Raw genomic sequence first — 18340 nt, forward strand, 5'->3', positions numbered from 1 at the left:
GCTTTGGGGCGAGGGGCGTGCTTGACGGCGGGGTCGACTAGTGGGCGGCTTCGATTTGCGGCAGGCTGCCAGGGATTTAAAGGACGCGCTCCCCAGCTACGGTGTCTGCCGATTCCCAGAGCCGGCGTGCTTCTCCGCACCCAGGAAACGCCCCGGCGGGAGTTGCACGAGGGGGCCCTAGCCTGAACGAGCACAACTCCAGCACTCCTGGGGCCTTCCCCACAACACCCAACTCTGCTGACCTTTGGAGACTTGCCAGGCGGCCCAGGAAAACCCCAGGGTGGATCTCGTCTGCCGAGTGCGGGGAAGATGGGGGGAGACCTGGCGACTTGGCACGGGCCTGGGGGCGGTCGTGGGCTCGGGGCGGCCGCCCTCGCGATGATGAAAGGCGCGATGGAGACCAAGGTTCACTCCCTGGCATCTGCCTCGAGGCAGTGCCGAAGCCGCCGGGGCCTTGTTTATTAGAAGCTCAACGGCCGCCCTCTTCCCCTTCCAACCGATCATCATCAGCTCTGGAATACTGGCAGATTGGCCTTACCCTCAACATAACTCGGACACGGTCATCTCCACTTCCAGCAAACAGCAAACAGCACACACTGTGAAAAGGTCCTCAGGACTCGAAAGCCGGGATGGCCATCGCAGAGTTGATCTTGTCCCCATGGGGCGCTGGAGCCGCCGTTGCAGCCCTCATCTCAGCCTACCTCCTGCCGTACTTTACAGAAAACCGCGACCTCAGAGATCTGCCCGCACCTTTCCCCGCCCAGTTCAGCAACCTGTGGCTCATGTCTGTCGCCAGGCGGGGCAATCGCTACGAGAAGATGGACGAGCTTCACAAGAAGATGGGCCCCGTCATCCGGATCCAGCCAAATCATGTCAGCATCGCCGACGACGATGCCATCCAAGCAATCTACGGGCACGGAAATGGCCTGCTCAAGTCCGAGTTCTACGATGCCTTTGTCTCCATCAGACGAGGCCTCTTCAACACCAGAGATAGACACGAGCATAGCCGCAAGAGGAAGATGGTAAGATATTTTTCAGAAACTCGACCTTGCTAAGATTGGTTATGCTTATTATACCTGTAAAATAGGTCTCTCACACTTTTGCTCCCAAGTCGGTTGTCCAGTTTGAGCCCTACATCAAGGAGAACCTCGAACTCTGGGCCAAGAAGTGGGACGAGCTCACGGAGAAGGCGAATACCGCCGACGGCATGGCTCATGTCGACTGCCTGGACTGGTTCAACTATGTGGCCTTTGACACCATCGGCGACCTGGCCTTTGGCTCGCCCTTTGGCATGCTCAAGGCCGGCGCCGACATGGCCGAGGTCCGCATGACCAAGGACAGCGACCCCATCTACGCGCCCGCCGTCGAGATTCTGAACCGCAGAGGCGAAGTGTCCGCGACTCTCGGTGCGTACCCGGCGCTGAAGCCCTGGTGTCACCTCCTCCCGGACCCCTTCTTCTCGCAGGGCGTCGCCGCCGTCAAGAACCTCGCCGGCATCGCCATCGCCCGCGTTCAGGACCGCCTGCAGAACCCGCCCGACATCAACCGGACCGACCTCCTCGCCCGCCTGCAGGAGGGCCGCGACGACAAGGGCCAGCCCCTGGGCATCGAGGAGCTCACGGCCGAGGCCCTGACCCAGCTCATCGCCGGCTCCGACACGACCTCCAACTCGTCCTGCGCCTTACTCTACCACGTCGCCCGCACACCGGGCGTCCTCGAGAAGCTGCGGAAGGAGCTCGACGCCGCCGCGCCCAGCAGGGACCAGATCGTGCCCGACTTCGAGGCGATCCGCAACCTGCCCTACCTCGAGGCCGTCATCAACGAGACCCTGCGGCACCACTCGACCTCTGGCATCGGCCTGCCCCGGCAGATCCCCCTCGACGCCAAGAAGGGCATCGAGATCCGCGGCCACTACTACCCGCCCGGCACCGTGCTCAGCGTGCCGACCTACACGATCCACCACTCCAAGGAGATCTGGGGCCCCGACGCCGACGAGTTCCGCCCCGAGCGCTGGGAGGATGTCACGGCGCGCCAGAAGAATGCCTTCATCCCGTTCAGCTACGGGCCCCGCGCGTGCGTGGGCAGGAACATAGCCGAGATGGAGATGAAGATGATTGTGGCGACGTGGGTGCGCAGGTACGATGTCGTGCTCCGCCAGGATTACATGCACACCCGTGAGGGCTTCTTGAGGAAGCCCCTGGGGTTGGAGATTGGATTCAAGAAGAGGTAGCTTTGAAAGTTGGGTCGTGGACGGCTGGCCAGGGTATGTGCAGAGGACGATCAACGTAGCATGGAGCGCGGGCAGTCCAGAGGCCCAGAGGTTCAGAGGTCCAGAGGCTCAAATAGCCATCTCCACAAAGGGCCACAACGTCGAGGTATTTGATTTCCAATTCCAGCAACTTAACAGGCAATGGCTAGGACTTCTAGGCGGATTTGTACTTTATCTGAGACCTACATGCATTTCAATCATGGTTTATGGAGTTTCAAAGAAAGAAAAATGGCAAGCTTCGGTACTGCGACCAACATTGGTCATGTCTCAACTCAATATCAAGTACTCAAATAAATATGTACACGAAGTTTTTGAGTCTTTCCCAAGCATCCACTACGTATTTCGAGTCCTAAATCGCGCCGCAGGAGTGCTAATTTGACCTGAAAAAGGCATTCTCAAGGCGCGATAAAAAGGGGGGGGTCCTCTTTCACTGCCGCACACTCTGGCCAGCAACGGCGACGGCAACATTCCACAACAACCCGCCGTGCTCTTCTACAAGCTCCTTCCCCTCTCCTTGGAGGCATCTCGACACTCGAGTCAACTATCTATAGGGGCATAGACGAGGACGGCGCTGCAGACCGTCCCAGGTACCCGCGAACCCGGAAATACGCCTCCAGTCGCTTAGCAGGTCACGGGAGCCGGTCCAGGGTTGATGTAGGACGTCGGAACCGGCCAGTACAGCTGGTACTTGATCCCCGGATCTCCGGCCTATGATTGAGAGACGATTTGCGGTCAGAGAGAGGAATTTTCAGCGCGGCAAAAGAGGGTTTAGTGATGATGGTGTTTTGGTTGTTGGATGAAATGGTTGTGACTCACAGAGTAAGCGCCAGGCAGGGAGACGCCAGAGAAGGTCTTTGTGCCGGAGCCGGTGACGTAGAGCTGGGCGCAGGCCTGGTAGAACTGTTTGTTGCGATGAAAGGATCGAGTTAGTCGTTGTGTTTCTTTTCTTACTTCTTTTCCGCATATTTCTTTTTTCTTTTCTACTTGCGTTTCTGCAAGCTTGCCTGCCAGATCAACAATTATAAGATCCACACAAGCCAAACGTACCTGAGCACCGTTGGTGTTGCTGGCCGAGTGCAGACCGATGTGCTCGACGCGGAGCAGGTAGTAGCCGGGGGCAAGGCAGGTCGGGATGGTGACGGAGACCTTGGTGGCGCCCATGTTGGGCCAGGTCGGGCCCGCCGAGCTAAAGGTAGGCTTGTCCTGGAAGATCTTGAACCAGACGGCACCGTCGCCGTTGAAGGTCTCGGCGGTGGCTCCGTTGGGGGCCTTGGCCATGTAGAAGGCCTGTGGAAAGAAGTTCATTGTCAGTTATTTGTGGCCACCACAGCCACCCCTTTATCTATTCAAGCAGAACAACATACCAGAGGACCAGGGTGCTGGATGGACGGGTCGACGCGGAAGCCGACAGTGTCGCCGGCCTTGACGTTCTTGGTGCCGGCACCGTTGGAGCCGGGCTGCTGCTCGTAGCAGCGGATCTGCGAGCTCTGCACATTCTCGACGGGGCCGTGGCTGTACTCGTTGGTGGTGCGGCGGACGAAGCTGCTCAGGGGACTTTGCGTCAGGGACTGTGATGCATGGAAAAAGGGAGACAGAGGGCGTCTTACGTCCAGTCCGCCTCCGTCACGCCATTGTAGACGAGGCCGGGGAAGGTGTCTAAATGTTCAGGGTCCCGTTAGTACTTCATCTCGAGGAGGTGATAGCAAGATCTGATGGAGTTCCGATGTGAGACGAACAGTGAGCCTGAGCGGCTGAGATGAGGAGGCAGGCAGCCGTGATGAACTTCATGATTGCGACTTGTGCTTGTTCAAGGTCCGCGACGGTCGAGGGTGAGGATAGTGTGCTTGGAGGACAACAACAGGATTAAGACAGACGAAGCGGCGGATGTGAAAGCCTCTTATATACACGACTCAACTGTACGAAACTAGACACACCATCGTGATGGTCCACGGCCCTCCCTGTCCACTACACACAGAGCCTCCTCCGCCTGCATGCTTTTCTGCAGCGAGAACGACCTTCCACGCGCCAGTCTCCATCAACCGGGCCGTGCTTCCCAAGCCAGCGCTTGCAGGTGCCCCACGGATGTGAGGCTACGCGTGTCTGCTGCAAGGCCCATTGCCAGCGTTCTGGTGCGTGACAGGATGCCAAGAGCTGTGCTGCAGCATTGGCATTGGTAAGTCGGGCTCTCGGCTTTTACGCTGGCCTGCTGGCTGGTCGTCTTCGAACCGCGTGTGTTAGGGAGATGGCCGGCCTGTCAGCTTGATGGCGAGACTTGAGCCCGGCTTTCCCGCCTTGGCTAGTCTGTATGACTGTCTGCTTGTGGGCCATGTGTGTGGTCTGGATAGATTGCGTTGCACACGTCTGCTTGGGCAAGACAGGTCACAAGACGGAGAAACTACTGCGAGGGCCGAAACGCGCCGTGGCTCCCTCGCGCGGGATGAGTGTTGGAGAAGACGTTGACTGGGAGCAAATGGACACCTTCAGGGCCAAGTTCTAGTTGTGCTGAAAACTCTGACATGCAAAAGGCTGTCCTTCTCTTATATGTATGGCTTGTAAACAGATAGCTTTTCAGAAGAAGTGTATATCGTTGTGTCCTAAAATTGCTCTAACTCGCTCAGTCCTCCTGTCTCCCTCGGCCTCTCGAGCAGAACACCCAGCAACACCCTTTGCTCTCTTTGGCCTCAACGCTGTGAAGCGGTCACCCAGGAAGTGATACATGGACCTCCCTCTACCACCTATTCACCCCGATATGCCCCAACCCTGTCCTCCCCCAGCGGGACTTGCACCCTGGCCAGCTCACCTCCCCCCATCCAAGTCTCCGCAGCCAATCACCGGACCGCTCAGCCTTCCCGATCAGGCAATCACGGATCATCACCCCAAAACTGACCAGCCCCAGAACGGCTCGAACGGGACCACACTCTCCAGGTCTTTGCATTTCCCCCAGTCCGGGGAACAGAGCCCATCAAAGGCAGGGTTCTGGTAGACAAGGGTCGGGCCTATATTACGGGCGTTTATACTGCCGTGCCTGGCATGGACCTTTCACAAGGGGAGAGGGGATGCACATGGTTGCCACGCAGTCGTGAGCCTTGCAGTCATGGTCGTCGAGCTCAAATGACCACCGGTATTATCGAGCAGGGCAGAAAGAAGTGCCGATGTGCATACGAGCACACGGTTGAAGGTCAATAATGGAACCCCCGCCCAAAATTGTCACCGACACGTGCAGGGTCACGGTGATCACCGATGATTGATGGACTTTTCTCCTGACGCTCCAGGAGACATTCCTTTTCTTGGCTGGCAGGCTTCGTGCCCACGTGCTTGGGGGTTGTTCCGGACAGAACCTCCAGCTCGTGAGTAGGGAACAGAGCAGCAGACAGAACGACTGCCACACGGGGATGCCGACTGTATGCGGAGACATACAGAAGTCCCACGCCACAGCATGGTTCACGGACCTTGCTCGATTGTATCAAGCGAGATAACAAAACACGCGAGTTGTCAGACCATCAAAACTCGTCTTGTATCCATTTGACAGAGGACCTGAGTCGTGGCACAGGTAAGTGCCCCCTCAGCCTCGGGTTGGTATCATTCCGCCCGACCTAGCCAAAAACACAGATTGTACTGAAGCATCGCGTTCATGCCAACAACCAGACGTCGTGGGAGGGCACCGAAGTGTACTTCGATGAACCGTCGCAGCCAGTACATGTGATCCATCGAGTGCTGTCTATCGGGTCAGCGTTACGTTGAGGCCCAAAACACGTATGCATGGCCTTACTGTAATGCTGCAGAACGACGCGGTGCGAGCGAAACAGTGAGCGCCTAAGCAACAAATTGATAACACGCGGATTCAATTTTGCTGGCACTGTTCCGTCAGGGACGATACGACTCAAAGCCATTTAGGGAAAAAAGCAGGACGCGTTGGTCAGGCATATATGGTACGGCATCCGTCGGCATGATTCATATATTGATAGTCAAGGACTACAACCTAATCTCCTTGACCCGGCTTCAAGCGAAGCCGCCCGGCTTAGGCTTCGCATCCCACGCATTGATTCGCGGCAGGCACTTCTCTTCCATTTGCATCTCTGATGATAGCACCCACCACCGCGCGGGACCGCCGAGAGTCCAGGAACCGCCATTTCAACATTTAGACTGTGTAACGGAAGAATGTGGCGTTGTCACCAGCCTCGCGCTCCGCGGCCTTCTCCTCATCAGTGTACTCGCTTGGGGACTTGTACTCGCGATCGCGTCTGGCGTTCTCCCGGCGGAGATACAAGGTCATGATAATGGCGAGGATGGCGGACATGGCTGCAGATTCACATCGTCAGCATATGGTCCACGACGGGCGTCTATATACTCTTGAAGCATGACATTGCGACAGGGCAGACTTACTCTCAGTGCCGATGAGGGTTCCGTGGCCAGGGTAGTACTGCGGCTTGTGCTTAGCCTGGTAAATGTAGGCGGCGATCGCACCGCCCAAGTTGCCAAAACCGACGTGCATGGCGATACCGACGCCGCGCTTGGTCGAGCCACCAATGTTGTTGCCGTTCCAGGCCACACCCATGGGCACGTTGGGGTAGATGCCGCAAGCCGCGAAGAAGGTGCCCGCATACTTGACCGAGTTGTTCGTCGTGGCAAGCTGCATGATGAAGCCGATGATGGCGATGCAGTTGAAGAAAATTATGAAGATGCCACGAGAACCCCATCGGTCGGACAGAACACCGGCCGTGATGCAGCAGATACAGGCGGCGACATATGGAGGCACCGTCATGAGCTGGGCCGTGTTGGCGTCGTAGGTGCCGAGTCCAGCGACAATCGTAGGAAGGAACAGGCTAAAACTGTACAGGGGCGTGTAGATGCCAATGGTGATGAACATGTGTACCCTATTCATGCGCATGTCAGCATACTGGGTATCCCGAGGCTGGGAATGCAGTGGCCTACCAGATCTTCCAATCGCGAATGGCGTGGAAGAAGTACTTGATGTCGAACTCATCCGCGAGGGCCGAGCGGTCCTCCTGGAGTCGTCGGTGAACCTCGGCCTTCTCCTCGGCGGTCAGGAACTTGGCCGTGTCTGGGTAGTCGTACATCACGAAGAAAGCAATGAAGGCTGCGAGCGCTGGGGTCAGCAACAGTATTCACGTAGGCAGCCCCGGCGTAAGAGCATGGGCAACTCACCAACAACAATCGTCAGGATACCCTCGAGAATGAAGATCCATGCCCAGCCAGAGTGACCCGCGAGGCCCTTCATCTCGACAATACCGCGAGCCAGCAGACCACCAAAGGCTCCAGCAGCGGTGGCGGCGGAGAAGAAGATGGCCATGCGCAAGCCGCACTCGTGGCGTCTGTACCAGAGGGTGATGCTTTTGACACGCCCGTTAGCAACTGGTGATCAACATCCCTGTCAGATGTCTGCGCGCGGAAATACTCACTAGTACGTGATTCCTGGGAACAGGCCACCCTCAGCAAGGCCGAGCGCGAGACGAGCACCAACGAGGCCGCCAAAGTTCTGGACAAAGCCCATCGCTGTGCAGCAAACACCCCATGCGACCATGATGATCGGGATCCAGACCGAGGGCCTGAATCGCTTCATCATCATGTTGCTTGGGATTTCCGCGGCGACATAGGTGAAGAAGAACACCGCCAATGCCGTGTTATATTGCAAGGAGTTTGGGTCCATGCCGAGATCAAGCTCGAGGCCGGCGAGGCGAGCATTGCCAATGTTGGTTCTGTCCAGGAAGGAGAGCAGGTAGAGGAAGGCGAGAAAAGGGACGAGGGTCCAATCGATCTTGCGGAGCAGCTTCTTGGTCGCGGCCTCGTCAAAGCCTGCTGCCTCGACACGCTCGAAGTCGACATCGGTCTTCTCGAGGGCAGAGCCCTTGCCGGAAGCGACTACGACTTCAGGAGCATCGTGGACACTGGGTGTCATCGAAGTGTCGTTGCTGTGCGTGCCGTCGTGGGCAGCCATGATGACTACGGTGCTGGGAAAGCTGACGAAGGCGAGCTGGAAGAGGGCGGCTCTCGCGAGTACTACGGTGCAGAGAGTGCAGCTACAGCGTGGGGAGAAGGGAGATCAAAGCCGGGGAGCACACCGCCGTCTACCCGGGCTCGACGGTATATTTATACAAGGCCTCTCCCCAAGGACGGAGATCAGTATTGCATGGGCAAGGACTAGCTGCCGTGTGCACGGTACCGTATTATCTGGATAAGAACCGGTTGGCGAGCCAGCTGGAGCAAAGAGCCTGAAGGCAGGGACCCTGACTTGCATGACATGGGTCATCCCGAGACAAGCCACTGGCACTGCCAGCTCCAATTGTCTCACAGGTACCTCTGGGCACAGTGTTGCACTGAGCACACTAGGCCCGGACGAGTACTTGGACGTGGACGTGTATTGGCAGAGGTCAGATTGCCCTGCGTGGCCGGGCGTGCGGAAGCAATCGTGGCTTGCGCTCCCACATCACTGTGCAATCAAAGGTAAATCCCCAACAACACACACAGCCAAGGGCATGGCACGGGCATGGCACACGTTTTGGACCTCTTGGTACACGCGTGTTCCAGGAAAAAACGCTTGGCATGCCGCCGTACAAGCCCATGCTTGCGGTCATGATGATGGCCCGGAGACTCCGGCGAGGCCGTCGCAATCTGTGCGGATGGCGTATCTATGCTCAAGCGGGTGTGCCTGTCGCTGCAAGGCGCGTGCAGCATCGAGCACGACATAGTGGGCGTAGGAGACATGCTCGGCCCGCCATCAGGTAGCAATGTCTGCAAAGTCGGCCGCTCCCAAAACCTGGTGTCCATTTGCTCGTAAAGAAGGACGGGACGGGCTTATCCTACCCCTACTGCAGCTGAACTGATGGGACGGTTGATTAAGGGATCGACACAACACGGCAGTGACGGGCGGGCTCCTGAGCTGGAGTGGGGGCCTTTCCGAGGCGCTGTGCTTGCTGCCGACGAAGCATTAGTTTAAGCTTCACACCTTTAAAACAAGGCTCCAAGCTTTTCGCGCCATCCCAGCAAAGGGCAGTTTTCCAGATCTGGGGTCGCGGGGTGGCACTGCCAGCGCGACTAGGACCAGGACTGGGACAGGGGCACACGCAACGCCGGGCCGGGCAGTGGCTGCCTTTTGGCCCCAGCGCCACCCCCGTTGTGTTGGCCAGGGGCCCTTGGCGTCAGCATCGTGTCGACCAAAGGGGAAGGCAGCCCGCTCACCGTCGACACCAGAGCTCCAGCTAACGCCATCCAAGAAACTCGGGGTGAGGGGGTGGGCCCTTGGCGAGAGAGTGGTCGTCGTGTTCGTTCGTTCGCATAGGTGTCCGTTCTTGTCGGTGCTGGCGCCTGCTTGTGATGATCGACCTCACCGTGCTCGGTCTCGTCTGGTGTGGTCTGGGTCAGGGAGGGTGTGCCAGGTGCTGTTTCTGGAGACAATCAGTAGTTATTAACGAATGAGATGGCGGCAGCGCAGTAGTGGGTAGAGTAGAGAAAAGTCGAGGGTGTTGTCGGTCAGGCAGGCCCGTCTGACTAACAAACGGCAGCACCGCTCCTTCCCCATTATGGATGGCAGTCACTGATGTCTCCCCACCATGAATGGCCTGGTTGGCAACCATGGTCGCTTCCAATAGCCAACCGCGCCCTCCTCGAGTCGCCACGCGTCCTATGCTTGATGGTGATTGCAGAGACCTGTCAGCATTGTAAATTACCCCGCAGATTGGCCTGGCGCGTGTCTGTTTTGGTCCTTCTCGTCTCTCTCATCCTCACATTGTCTCCAAAAGGCGTGGCGATCCCGTTGGAGCTGCCACTCTGCTGGGGCTCGACGCCTCACCACAGAACGCGCACACACATGCGACTGCCATGTGCGCATCCATCTGCTCTTGGCAAAAGCTTTGTCCCGGGCGAAGGGGAGTGGCTTGCCAAGCTGGAGCGCCGTGTTTCTGGAAGCCCTGCATGCGCCGCCGCCTCGGCTACGGCTGAGCACCACACCCTGTGAGACACGGCAAAGACATTCAATCACCCGGCTGGTCAACACACAGAGCCTCCGCTGTCCACACATCCGATTCGCAGGTTCCAAGTCGAGCAGCTGGAACGCAAGCACCCGCTGCCTTGATGCGAGCTTCTGGGGGGAGAGGCTTACCAGTGTTCGCGTTCCGCACGGCATTCCAAACAAGATTGCCACCTGCTCTTCAGAGGCGCCTTTCCGTCTGCCCCGGCATCCATTCGACTCGACTTTTGAGTTCAGAGTCCTTGCGCCTTGAGCTGCCCTGGCCATGACACTGCATGGCGCAGGTATGCTCGACGGCTTCGACCAACTCCGTCCAGCATTTACGCCTGGTTCGTGGCTAAATTTGTACCCCTGGTAGGCTTCCTGCAGAAGCCACATAATCGACTAGGTAACATGATTGGCACACGACAAAGAAAGCAGAGCACAGACTGGCAATCTCCCAGCCCTGCCTTGACGGACATTGCAACTCGAGATCTCAAGCTCAGATACTAACTCAAGGGTCTCTGGCTTTGCCTTCAGCCTGTGATCGTTGCATGTAAACAAGTTCACAAGTTTGACGCTCCAAGGAAGGCCCTCAGAAGTTTGTTCTCTCGACACCGGCAGAAAATACATGCAGAGCACTCACTGGCCAGTTTGTGCTGACGTGAGGCCATAGCTCAAAGCTGGTCCTCGAGCAGACTGCGTGCCGTGTCATGCAGGCCACAGACTTCTGGACACAAGCAAATCAGATGGAAAGCTGGTGTTGTGTAGCAGCGCCGAAAATGGCGAGCCCACCATCCTTCAGCGAATCCCTGTTCGTGTTATCGAATCTGAGGGTCTTGGAAATGGCAGGGTCTAGCCCATGCTCCGGATCCTGGAGCACGGTGTCACACTCAAAGTACCCGGTGCCGCTTTCACTGTGCAGGAGACTACGAAGTGTCGTTCGGGCGAGTTTACGAGCGCACCCAACGACGAAACAAGACGAGAGATTGGGGGCTATTGGTGCGCTGCGGGTAAACGGAGAGACGTTCTACCAGGAGTTCTGTTTGCGTCTCACAGATTAGCCTCGGGTAGACAAGATCAAATACCGATTGATCTATGACTGTCTTCATCCTGCTCATTACTGCTAGTCCCTTGGCAGCACGAAACTTCCAAGCTTGACGTTCGTGCGGCTCGACTTGGACATTGGGGCGCAGCTCGAGAATTCTTGGCTCAAAAGGAGCGGAGATTGCTTATACATTCGAAGGATGCATCATTGGCCACGATCTAGAGTGATACCACAGGCTGATCGGCTTGCCGGGCTCACAGCCACGTGCCCGTGCCTGCAGGCCGGACTCGGGAAGCGTCACGGCTGGCTACCATTCATTATAAGCTGGGTCTAGCGAGGCCACATGAACGATGGCACCTGCGTTGCAGGTCTCGTTCATCCTTTGTTGGCGTGGCATCGATGACACTGCCAAGTCGTGGCCAAGGGCGGTGCTAAAAGTGTGAAGCCTGGGGCTCCGGGGTTAAAGTGGGAGAGGCCCCACGCCAAGCAGCGGAGAGAGTTGGGAAAAGTGGGACTCTTGGTTCCACTGCGAATTGAGCCTGAAGTCTAGACACCTGGGGGCCAGGCCCAGGCAGATTAAGAGGTGTAAATGTCTTGGGGTCCAAAGTGTTACTGTTGGCGGCAGAGCGCGCCGGTCCTGCCCAGGGTCCACTCGGTTCTGGGCAGCGAGGGGCAAGTTACCCTTGGAATTCCTCAGTCAGCGTCTGCGAGTCTGTGCTTCAAAGCTGTTGGCTCCTGCTCGGTGGATGTGTCGTAGATAAGTTTCTTAGGGTGAGTTACAGCGCCGGCCCCAGGGTTCGTACAGTTCTCGTTATTGGTGCAATGTATTTGTGCGTAGCCACTGCAGAACTGTCCTGCATTTCGGGCCGAATCAATGGGTGCGGTTGATCATGACCGACTGACTCGGGAGCTCATCTTCACAGTTGCTTGTAGGCCGGCAGTGGACGTCTGGGAATACCAGCTTTGGTAAATCATGGCGAATCCACGAGCCGCGCAATGGAGGAACCACACAGGAATCACTAGGCCCGTCCTAGACAGCACAGTGGTACTTACATCGCGGCCGGCGTGGACAGATCACAGCACATATCTGGTGCAGCAACGTGAGCAATGCATAGCGGCAGCCGACAATGATCCCTCCTCTCCCAGGCCGTCGTTGGAAAAGGCTCCGCCTCTGCACCAGTTGCTCAGTATTGCCGACTTACAAGAGAGCGCCCTTCGCGTGCTCTCCCCAAAGGCGATATCGTACTACGCGTCAGCGTCTGACGATGAAATCACCAAGCACGCAAACAGCCGTATCTTCCAGTCGATCCTGCTACGGCCCCGCGTCTTCCGAGACTGCACGTCTTGTTCCCTGAGCACAACCATCGTCGGCAACAAGGTGGGGATCCCGCTTTTTGTCAGCCCGGCAGCGAGCGCGCGGCTGGCACACCGGGATGGCGAGACAGGTATCGCCCGGGCGTGTGCGAGATTTGGCGCGCTACAGGTCATCAGCCACAATGCCTCTATGCGTCCTGCAGACATCGTCAACTCAGTCAATACCAGAACATCCATGAGTGACGCCGCCTCTCCTTACGGGCATGAAAGCAACCTCCCCCCCGTCAGCTTCGCCTGGCAACTATACGTCCTTAAAGACCTGGCCACGAGCGAGCGCATCCTCGCCGAGATCAAGAAGCTGCCGCAGATCAAGTTCATCGTGCTCACCCTCGACGCCCCGTTTCCTGGTAAACGCGAGGCCGACGAGCGCCACAAGGCACGGGACCTGAGAACGGGCGGCGCGCAGGCACAACCGCAAGTCTGGGGCACCGAGGCCGGGCTGACATGGCACAAGACGCTCTCCTGGCTGGTCCGGCACACGGACCTGCCCATCGTGCTCAAGGGCCTGCAGTCCTGGGAAGACGTATACCTCGCCGCTTCCCTGGCCGAACCACAGCAAGGACAACAATATCCATTCTCGGGGCGGCTTAGAGGTGTCATCCTGTCGAACCACGGCGGCAGGGCTCTCGACACGACCACAACGCCCGTGCACGTGCTGCTCGACATACACCGCTTCTGCCCGGAAGTGCTCAGCAAGCTGGACATCCTGATCGACGGGGGCATCCAGAGGGGAACCGACATCGTCAAAGCCCTCGCCCTCGGCGCGAAAGCCGTCGGGATAGGCCGGGCGGCGCTGTATGGGCTCGCTGTCGGCGGCGAGGACGGGGTGGCCAGGGCATTGGAAAGTGAGTCTCGTCCCTCGTTTCTGACACGTTTGATCATTTCCCACCATCTACCCATCTCTTATCCTCCTCTTCGTCGTCGTCATATGTTTCACTTTAACTGTATGACCTCGGGTCCAAAGTTGTACAATCGGACCAACGTACTCGCGACCCATCGATATGTATAAGTGTGGGCAGGTAGCCAGGCACATGATCTGTTCCAGGATTGCTCCATCGAAGTGCTAACCGACTTCCCTCTGTTCTCTCCCAACCAAACAGTCCTCGCAGAAGAAACCACAACGGCAATGAAACTCCTCGGCGTCACCTCGCCGGACGAGCTCAGGCCCCACCACGTAAGTCTATGCAGCCTTTCTTCCCAGCTCACCCGGGCGGTCTTTATCCATTTTTGCTCTCGGGGTAGACAATAGTCTGGCCGCTCCGATGCCACTTTTGCGGCTCCTCCACGGCAGTGTGAGCATGTGCAGTTTTGAAAGATGACACTTATGCTAACAAGTGGGTTGGTGCGTCGTGCACTCAAGGTCAACACGGCACCGCTACAGTCTCTTTTACAGCAGAACGTTAGACCGGACCTGGGCATGCTGAGTCGGAGCATCAAGCCTAGTCTCTGAGAACATCAAGCCTGGAGTCTGAAGTTCTACGTGTATGCTTATTGTAATTAGATAGGACGGAATGCTGACTTGACATAGGCTGCGCGGCATCAGTGGGATTGGCAGTAGTGAGTGAATGGCAAATCTCCGTAAATATCCAAGGCGGTTTCGACTTTCCGTTGATTGTGGCATGTTGTTTTGCTTGTCGCCTGATCAGAAAGTGGCGGACATGCTCGTCCGAGCCTAACGCTCGTCTCTCTATCCGAGATCCAGGTCGATCAACTTAAATATACATGTTCGAAGGGTGTCCATCTTCCGCCGCTTGAGCAGTCGGCTGGACGTGATTAATCAGCCGTGAACATGAGTATATATATATATTATATATACACAAGAGCCCCGTTCATGCTAGTGGCAAGAGCACCCGTGCCGAGCATTTAGCAGCGCGCATTATAGTATGCCGTGCTTCGTCAGGGCTGGGGTGCTTGGGGCAGCGCAGACAAGCTCATCGGTTGCGAGACAGACTACGCCCACGCGCAGCTGCTCGCCATATGGTAATTACCTAAGTATCCATGCTGGGCAGCTCTCAAGACCAGCCGGCCTCCTCTGTTCCTGCGAGGCCCGCCTTCGTCACTGGCCATGGTTAGCAGCTGGGCCAGAGAGCAAACTTCATCACCACCACCACCACCACGCGACTTCAGAGGTCCTGATCCATTCGGCTGGATAGCATTCCCGGGAAAGTTGTGGATAAGCTGCAAGCGCGGGTCTCTCCTACACGACCGGGTATTGACCAAAATACAAAGTGTGCGGCCAAGCAAACATAGATGCTTTTGAGGGCCAAGAGCCTTGTAAATGCGAAAAGGTATGCCATGAACGAGGTAGATACAAAATAAGGTTCCACGATATCTGTTTTCAGCTTCCGCCCAGTCGACCCCACGATCGCCGTCACCAACGCCAAACGAACCCTCCTTTAGGGAAGGATGGGTCCTTTGGGCCGCTCCGGTGCCCCCGACTCTTGCAAGTAATGATCGGAGTCTATCAAAGAAAAGTTCCAATCAAGGTCATTGCTCAGAGACAGCTGCTCTTCATACCAACGGAAATAGCCCGACTCTCCCTCGATCGGGTAGGCCGCCACTTGCTGTTGACCCCCGTCGAGCGGCGTACTCAGAGCCTCTGTCAGGGCGGTGATGATCTCGGGCGTCTTGTCTATCGGCCTGATCCATTGGCGCATCTCAGCAAACGTGCTTACAGCTGTATCCAAGCTGCTCCTCCCCAATGCGCTGGACTCTGCGTCATTACCAGGGGCCAGGTTTTCGACGGCAATGGACAGAAGCGGCACCAGGCCAGCTTGGAACAGATACCATGACGTGTTCCAGCAATGCACAAGACTACGTGTCCAGTACAGCGAAATCGCGTTGATGGCCTCCGCCGCCACTATGCGGCACTCCTTGATCAGCTCGTAGTCGGCTGGGCGCATGGGTTTTCCCATTGCCTGGTCTTGGACCAGGTATAGGAGCATTGAACGTAGTGGTACAAGGCGAAGGTTGTAGTACCGGTTTCGCATGTACTCTCTGGCTAGTGTCAGTCTTTGAGGGGTCTCTTCGAAAGAGGTCAGCGCGACTGGCAGCTCAGAGTGCCACTTCTGGACTTCTTGGTCGAAGGCGGTTGCTTCCTCGCGAGTGATGCGAGTATTCTGTGCAAACCTATGTTGCAAGCGATTCGCAATCAGGCAGAATTCAGAACTGGCACGTAGCGACATGCCGTCATAATCATCGGACGTGGCGGGCTCTGGTAGCTTGACGTCCATAGTCTCTTCGTCCCACCGACCACGGACCGGCCGACCCAGCGTCATTGTTGCCCATGTGTCAAGACACAGTAATGACCACCACGTTCTTCTCCCACTGTCCATACGCGATGTGGTCGTGCCTGAAGATGTCGCCGACGGTGAGAGGCCTTGGCTTTGCGTCGATTTCCGAGGCTCCCTGTGGAGACCCAAGCCTATGGCGAGTCGGTGCGCTGCTCCAAGAAGCGCATACGCGGTGTTGGGGGAGTTCCGGTAGTGCAGGTAATAGCCGCCCAGCAGACTCAGAGCTTGAACACATTCGAGGTTTCCGGTTCCCAGAATCTCAAGATTGAGCGTTGCCTTTGCCAGCTCATAGTAATGGTCATGCAGCACATCATTGCCAGCCGCAATGGAGCCCAGTGTTAGCACCATGTTGAGCAGGCCAAGCCATGCAGGATCTTGCCGCATCCCCGTTTGATAACAGTGCCGGAAATCTGCCTCATCCAGCATGGGAGTCACCGGGTGTATATGAGTGAAATAGAAGTGCAAACAGACTTGCTGTTGATTGATGTCCTCGCTGGGGTGTGGGCTAGACCCCAAAGGAACGGGTATCATTTGGGGGCGGAAGTCGCTCGTTGAACCGTACAAACTTCTAACCCGATCCGAAACGTATTGCTGGGTCCACGGGCACAAGCGGAAAATGGCACGCAAGATTGCACTGATTGAGGTGACGCCCATGTATGACCGAGGCCTCTGGACTATCGCCAAATCGAGCGCGTTGTTGTCGTTGCCGAGACGTAAGGAGGCCATCTGGCCCGTGGCTTCGTCGAACCCGTGGTCGCCATCGTCAGCAGCCTCTGTGAGCTCGTCGAGGTCTGCTCGCGACTCACTCGCGCTGGCATTGCCGTCGTCTGTCGGGGTTTGTTTGCGCTGGGCCGGCAAGCCCGCTCCTGAAAGCGCCGCCAACAACTCCTCCCGGCTCGTGTCAGTGAGTGTGTCGAGATCAAGATCTGGGAACAGCCGCTCCAGGATCGCCTCGCGTGATTTGAGTCGCTCAGTCACCTCCTCCAAAGTACTGCCCAGAGAATGCAATCAGCCAAGGTTCAATTTTCGCCAGTGGCACTTCGCAACGCTGACGCTGACGGGACGCTGGCAGCGACCGGGATCGGTTGGAAAAACGTACCTCCGACTCACGGCATGCCGTTTAGTCCGCACGCGATAGTTGCAATTATTGGTGACCTTGTAGTATGTGCACGAGCTGGATGAGGTTGGAGCGCCCTGGTCAGCTTACGTCCTCGACACCTTTCAGAGGCAGCCCAGAAACTCACCCGCATGGCTGCTTGCCGTCACACTTTACGCGTCGTCGCGAGCATTCGCTACAAGTTTGCCGAGTCAGTCGCGGTTATGAGACATTTTTTGGCTGCCTTCGACAGCTGTCGCTTGTCCCCATTGCGGGAACCGGTATATCCGTATACGAGAACGGGGACGATGAGCAATACAACGCTCATGCTGGTTCTCACAAGCGGAGCGACCGCAGGTCCCCACCGGGCCGGGCCCAGCTACTGTTGGCAGACAGGATGGACGGGAAGATTCTAGAGCGGCATACCTGCACGACTTGTTGAGCCTCGCGGGCGCCGGCGGAGGGGCGTCCTTGGGCAGGCGGCTGTCGAAGCGATGGAACATGGCCGCGGGCCACAGGGGCTCATAGCGAGGCGGCAGAGACGGGATGGGCGCGGGCGCGGGCGGGGCGGCCGGGACGCTCTGGAGCAAGACATGCACAGGCGAGCAGTGCGGGCGGAGGAGAGGGCGGGCAAGTGCAGAAGCGAGGGCGGCGATGACGGCCTGGAGGAGTTTGCAAGATGGCGTAGGTGGTGCCTGGCAGTCATGTCATGTCATGCTAGAAAGTCGGGGCCTGCGGGAGTCGCCGCTGCGCCGGCCGGAAATGTCTAGCTAGAGCTCGATGGGGACGGACTGCTCGAGATGGCGGGGAAGGAAGGGACGGCCAGCCTCGCGTGCTGTGCCGCCATCCGTCGAGGCAGGGTGGTGATCCACGGCTTGGCGAGACCTGCAGAAGTCAGGGTCGCGAGGGAGGTCAAAGGGAGTCGTCGACTGCAGGCGGTGGTTGAGAGGGCATCGAGAAGAGGAAGGAGGAAGACCACAACTCGGGACCAACCCTTGGGAGCATCAACCTTGGGTGTGTCCTGTCCGGCGCCCCGCCTGACGAGATGCAAATCACCTGCACGCCGACATGCACACCAGGCGTAAGCCATTCAGGGTCAGATGCGTACGGGCAGCCTGGCTGCCAGCCCAGGCGCCGCGCAGGATGCAGGCGACTTCCGAGCTGCAAGTGGCCAGCGCCTCAGCTGTGCGGATGAGTCGACCTTCGGAGAACCGGCCCGCCGGGTTGGGGTACAAATGGGGTGTGTACGGGGACTGGACGGGGACTGGACGGGGTCGTGTGGATGGAAGGATGCGCC

General features: G+C 57.6%; 5 protein-coding genes across 5 annotated transcripts; 2 read left to right on the plus strand and 3 right to left on the minus strand.

Annotated features, from left to right (window-relative positions):
* Positions 1 to 629: 629 nt before the first annotated feature.
* On the plus strand, positions 630 to 2230 carry B0I36DRAFT_235546 (benzoate 4-monooxygenase; the record flags this gene model as incomplete). The annotated part of the gene is made up of 2 exons (XM_046149405.1): positions 630 to 1022; positions 1088 to 2230. 2 exons carry the CDS (start codon positions 630 to 632, stop codon positions 2228 to 2230), a joined length of 1536 nt encoding a protein of 511 aa, XP_046018294.1.
* A 330-nt stretch (positions 2231 to 2560) lies between these two features.
* B0I36DRAFT_7432 (glycoside hydrolase family 61 protein) lies at positions 2561 to 4294 on the minus strand. Its single transcript, XM_046163310.1, has 6 exons — positions 4006 to 4294; positions 3877 to 3925; positions 3634 to 3811; positions 3317 to 3556; positions 3086 to 3169; positions 2561 to 2977 (listed from the first exon to the last, which is right to left on the minus strand). Exons 1-6 carry the CDS (start codon positions 4055 to 4057, stop codon positions 2891 to 2893), a joined length of 690 nt encoding a protein of 229 aa, XP_046018295.1. The 5' UTR covers positions 4058 to 4294; the 3' UTR covers positions 2561 to 2890.
* Positions 4295 to 6195: 1901 nt separating this feature from the next.
* On the minus strand, positions 6196 to 8408 carry B0I36DRAFT_310248 (major facilitator superfamily domain-containing protein). Its single transcript, XM_046152231.1, has 5 exons — positions 7690 to 8408; positions 7436 to 7620; positions 7202 to 7367; positions 6653 to 7143; positions 6196 to 6568 (listed from the first exon to the last, which is right to left on the minus strand). The coding sequence occupies exons 1-5, from the start codon at positions 8223 to 8225 to the stop codon at positions 6408 to 6410; spliced, it is 1539 nt and encodes a 512-aa protein (XP_046018296.1). The 5' UTR covers positions 8226 to 8408; the 3' UTR covers positions 6196 to 6407.
* A 3394-nt stretch (positions 8409 to 11802) lies between these two features.
* Positions 11803 to 13972, plus strand: B0I36DRAFT_7526 (FMN-dependent dehydrogenase-domain-containing protein). The gene is made up of 3 exons (XM_046163318.1): positions 11803 to 12051; positions 12204 to 13499; positions 13755 to 13972. The coding sequence occupies exons 2-3, from the start codon at positions 12254 to 12256 to the stop codon at positions 13901 to 13903; spliced, it is 1395 nt and encodes a 464-aa protein (XP_046018297.1). The 5' UTR covers positions 11803 to 12051; positions 12204 to 12253; the 3' UTR covers positions 13904 to 13972.
* A 956-nt stretch (positions 13973 to 14928) lies between these two features.
* B0I36DRAFT_7490 (fungal-specific transcription factor domain-containing protein) lies at positions 14929 to 17694 on the minus strand. The gene is made up of 4 exons (XM_046163314.1): positions 17470 to 17694; positions 17192 to 17239; positions 17047 to 17121; positions 14929 to 16938 (listed from the first exon to the last, which is right to left on the minus strand). The coding sequence occupies exons 1-4, from the start codon at positions 17544 to 17546 to the stop codon at positions 15051 to 15053; spliced, it is 2088 nt and encodes a 695-aa protein (XP_046018298.1). The 5' UTR covers positions 17547 to 17694; the 3' UTR covers positions 14929 to 15050.
* Between the last annotated feature and the right edge of the window lie 646 nt (positions 17695 to 18340).

Source organism: Microdochium trichocladiopsis (assembly GCF_020744255.1).
Source record: "Microdochium trichocladiopsis strain MPI-CAGE-CH-0230 chromosome Unknown B0I36scaffold_1, whole genome shotgun sequence".
Taxonomy (NCBI): Eukaryota; Fungi; Ascomycota; class Sordariomycetes; order Xylariales; family Microdochiaceae; genus Microdochium; species Microdochium trichocladiopsis.

Bases quoted from the DNA above. Each gene is read 5' to 3' on its own strand.
- B0I36DRAFT_7432 (XM_046163310.1), bottom strand. From the start codon at position 4,057: ATGAAGTTCATCACGGCTGCCTGCCTCCTCATCTCAGCCGCTCAGGCT. The intron at 3,926-4,005 runs GTTCGTCTCACA...CTGAACATTTAG, and splicing joins CTCAGCCGCTCAGGCTCACT to ACACCTTCCCCGGCCTCGTC. The intron at 3,812-3,876 runs GTAAGACGCCCT...TCCCCTGAGCAG, and splicing joins GTGACGGAGGCGGACTGGAC to CTTCGTCCGCCGCACCACCA.
- B0I36DRAFT_7526 (XM_046163318.1), top strand. From the start codon at position 12,254: ATGGCGAATCCACGAGCCGCGCAATGGAGGAACCACACAGGAATCACT. The intron at 13,500-13,754 runs GTGAGTCTCGTC...CCAACCAAACAG, and splicing joins GGTGGCCAGGGCATTGGAAA to TCCTCGCAGAAGAAACCACA.
- B0I36DRAFT_310248 (XM_046152231.1), bottom strand. From the start codon at position 8,225: ATGGCTGCCCACGACGGCACGCACAGCAACGACACTTCGATGACACCC. The intron at 7,621-7,689 runs GTGAGTATTTCC...GCGTGTCAAAAG, and splicing joins TTCCCAGGAATCACGTACTA to CATCACCCTCTGGTACAGAC. The intron at 7,144-7,201 runs GTAGGCCACTGC...GCGCATGAATAG, and splicing joins ATTCGCGATTGGAAGATCTG to GGTACACATGTTCATCACCA.
- B0I36DRAFT_7490 (XM_046163314.1), bottom strand. From the start codon at position 17,546: ATGTTCCATCGCTTCGACAGCCGCCTGCCCAAGGACGCCCCTCCGCCG. The intron at 17,240-17,469 runs GTATGCCGCTCT...GCAAACTTGTAG, and splicing joins AGGCTCAACAAGTCGTGCAG to CGAATGCTCGCGACGACGCG. The intron at 16,939-17,046 runs GTACGTTTTTCC...TTCTCTGGGCAG, and splicing joins CGGCATGCCGTGAGTCGGAG to TACTTTGGAGGAGGTGACTG.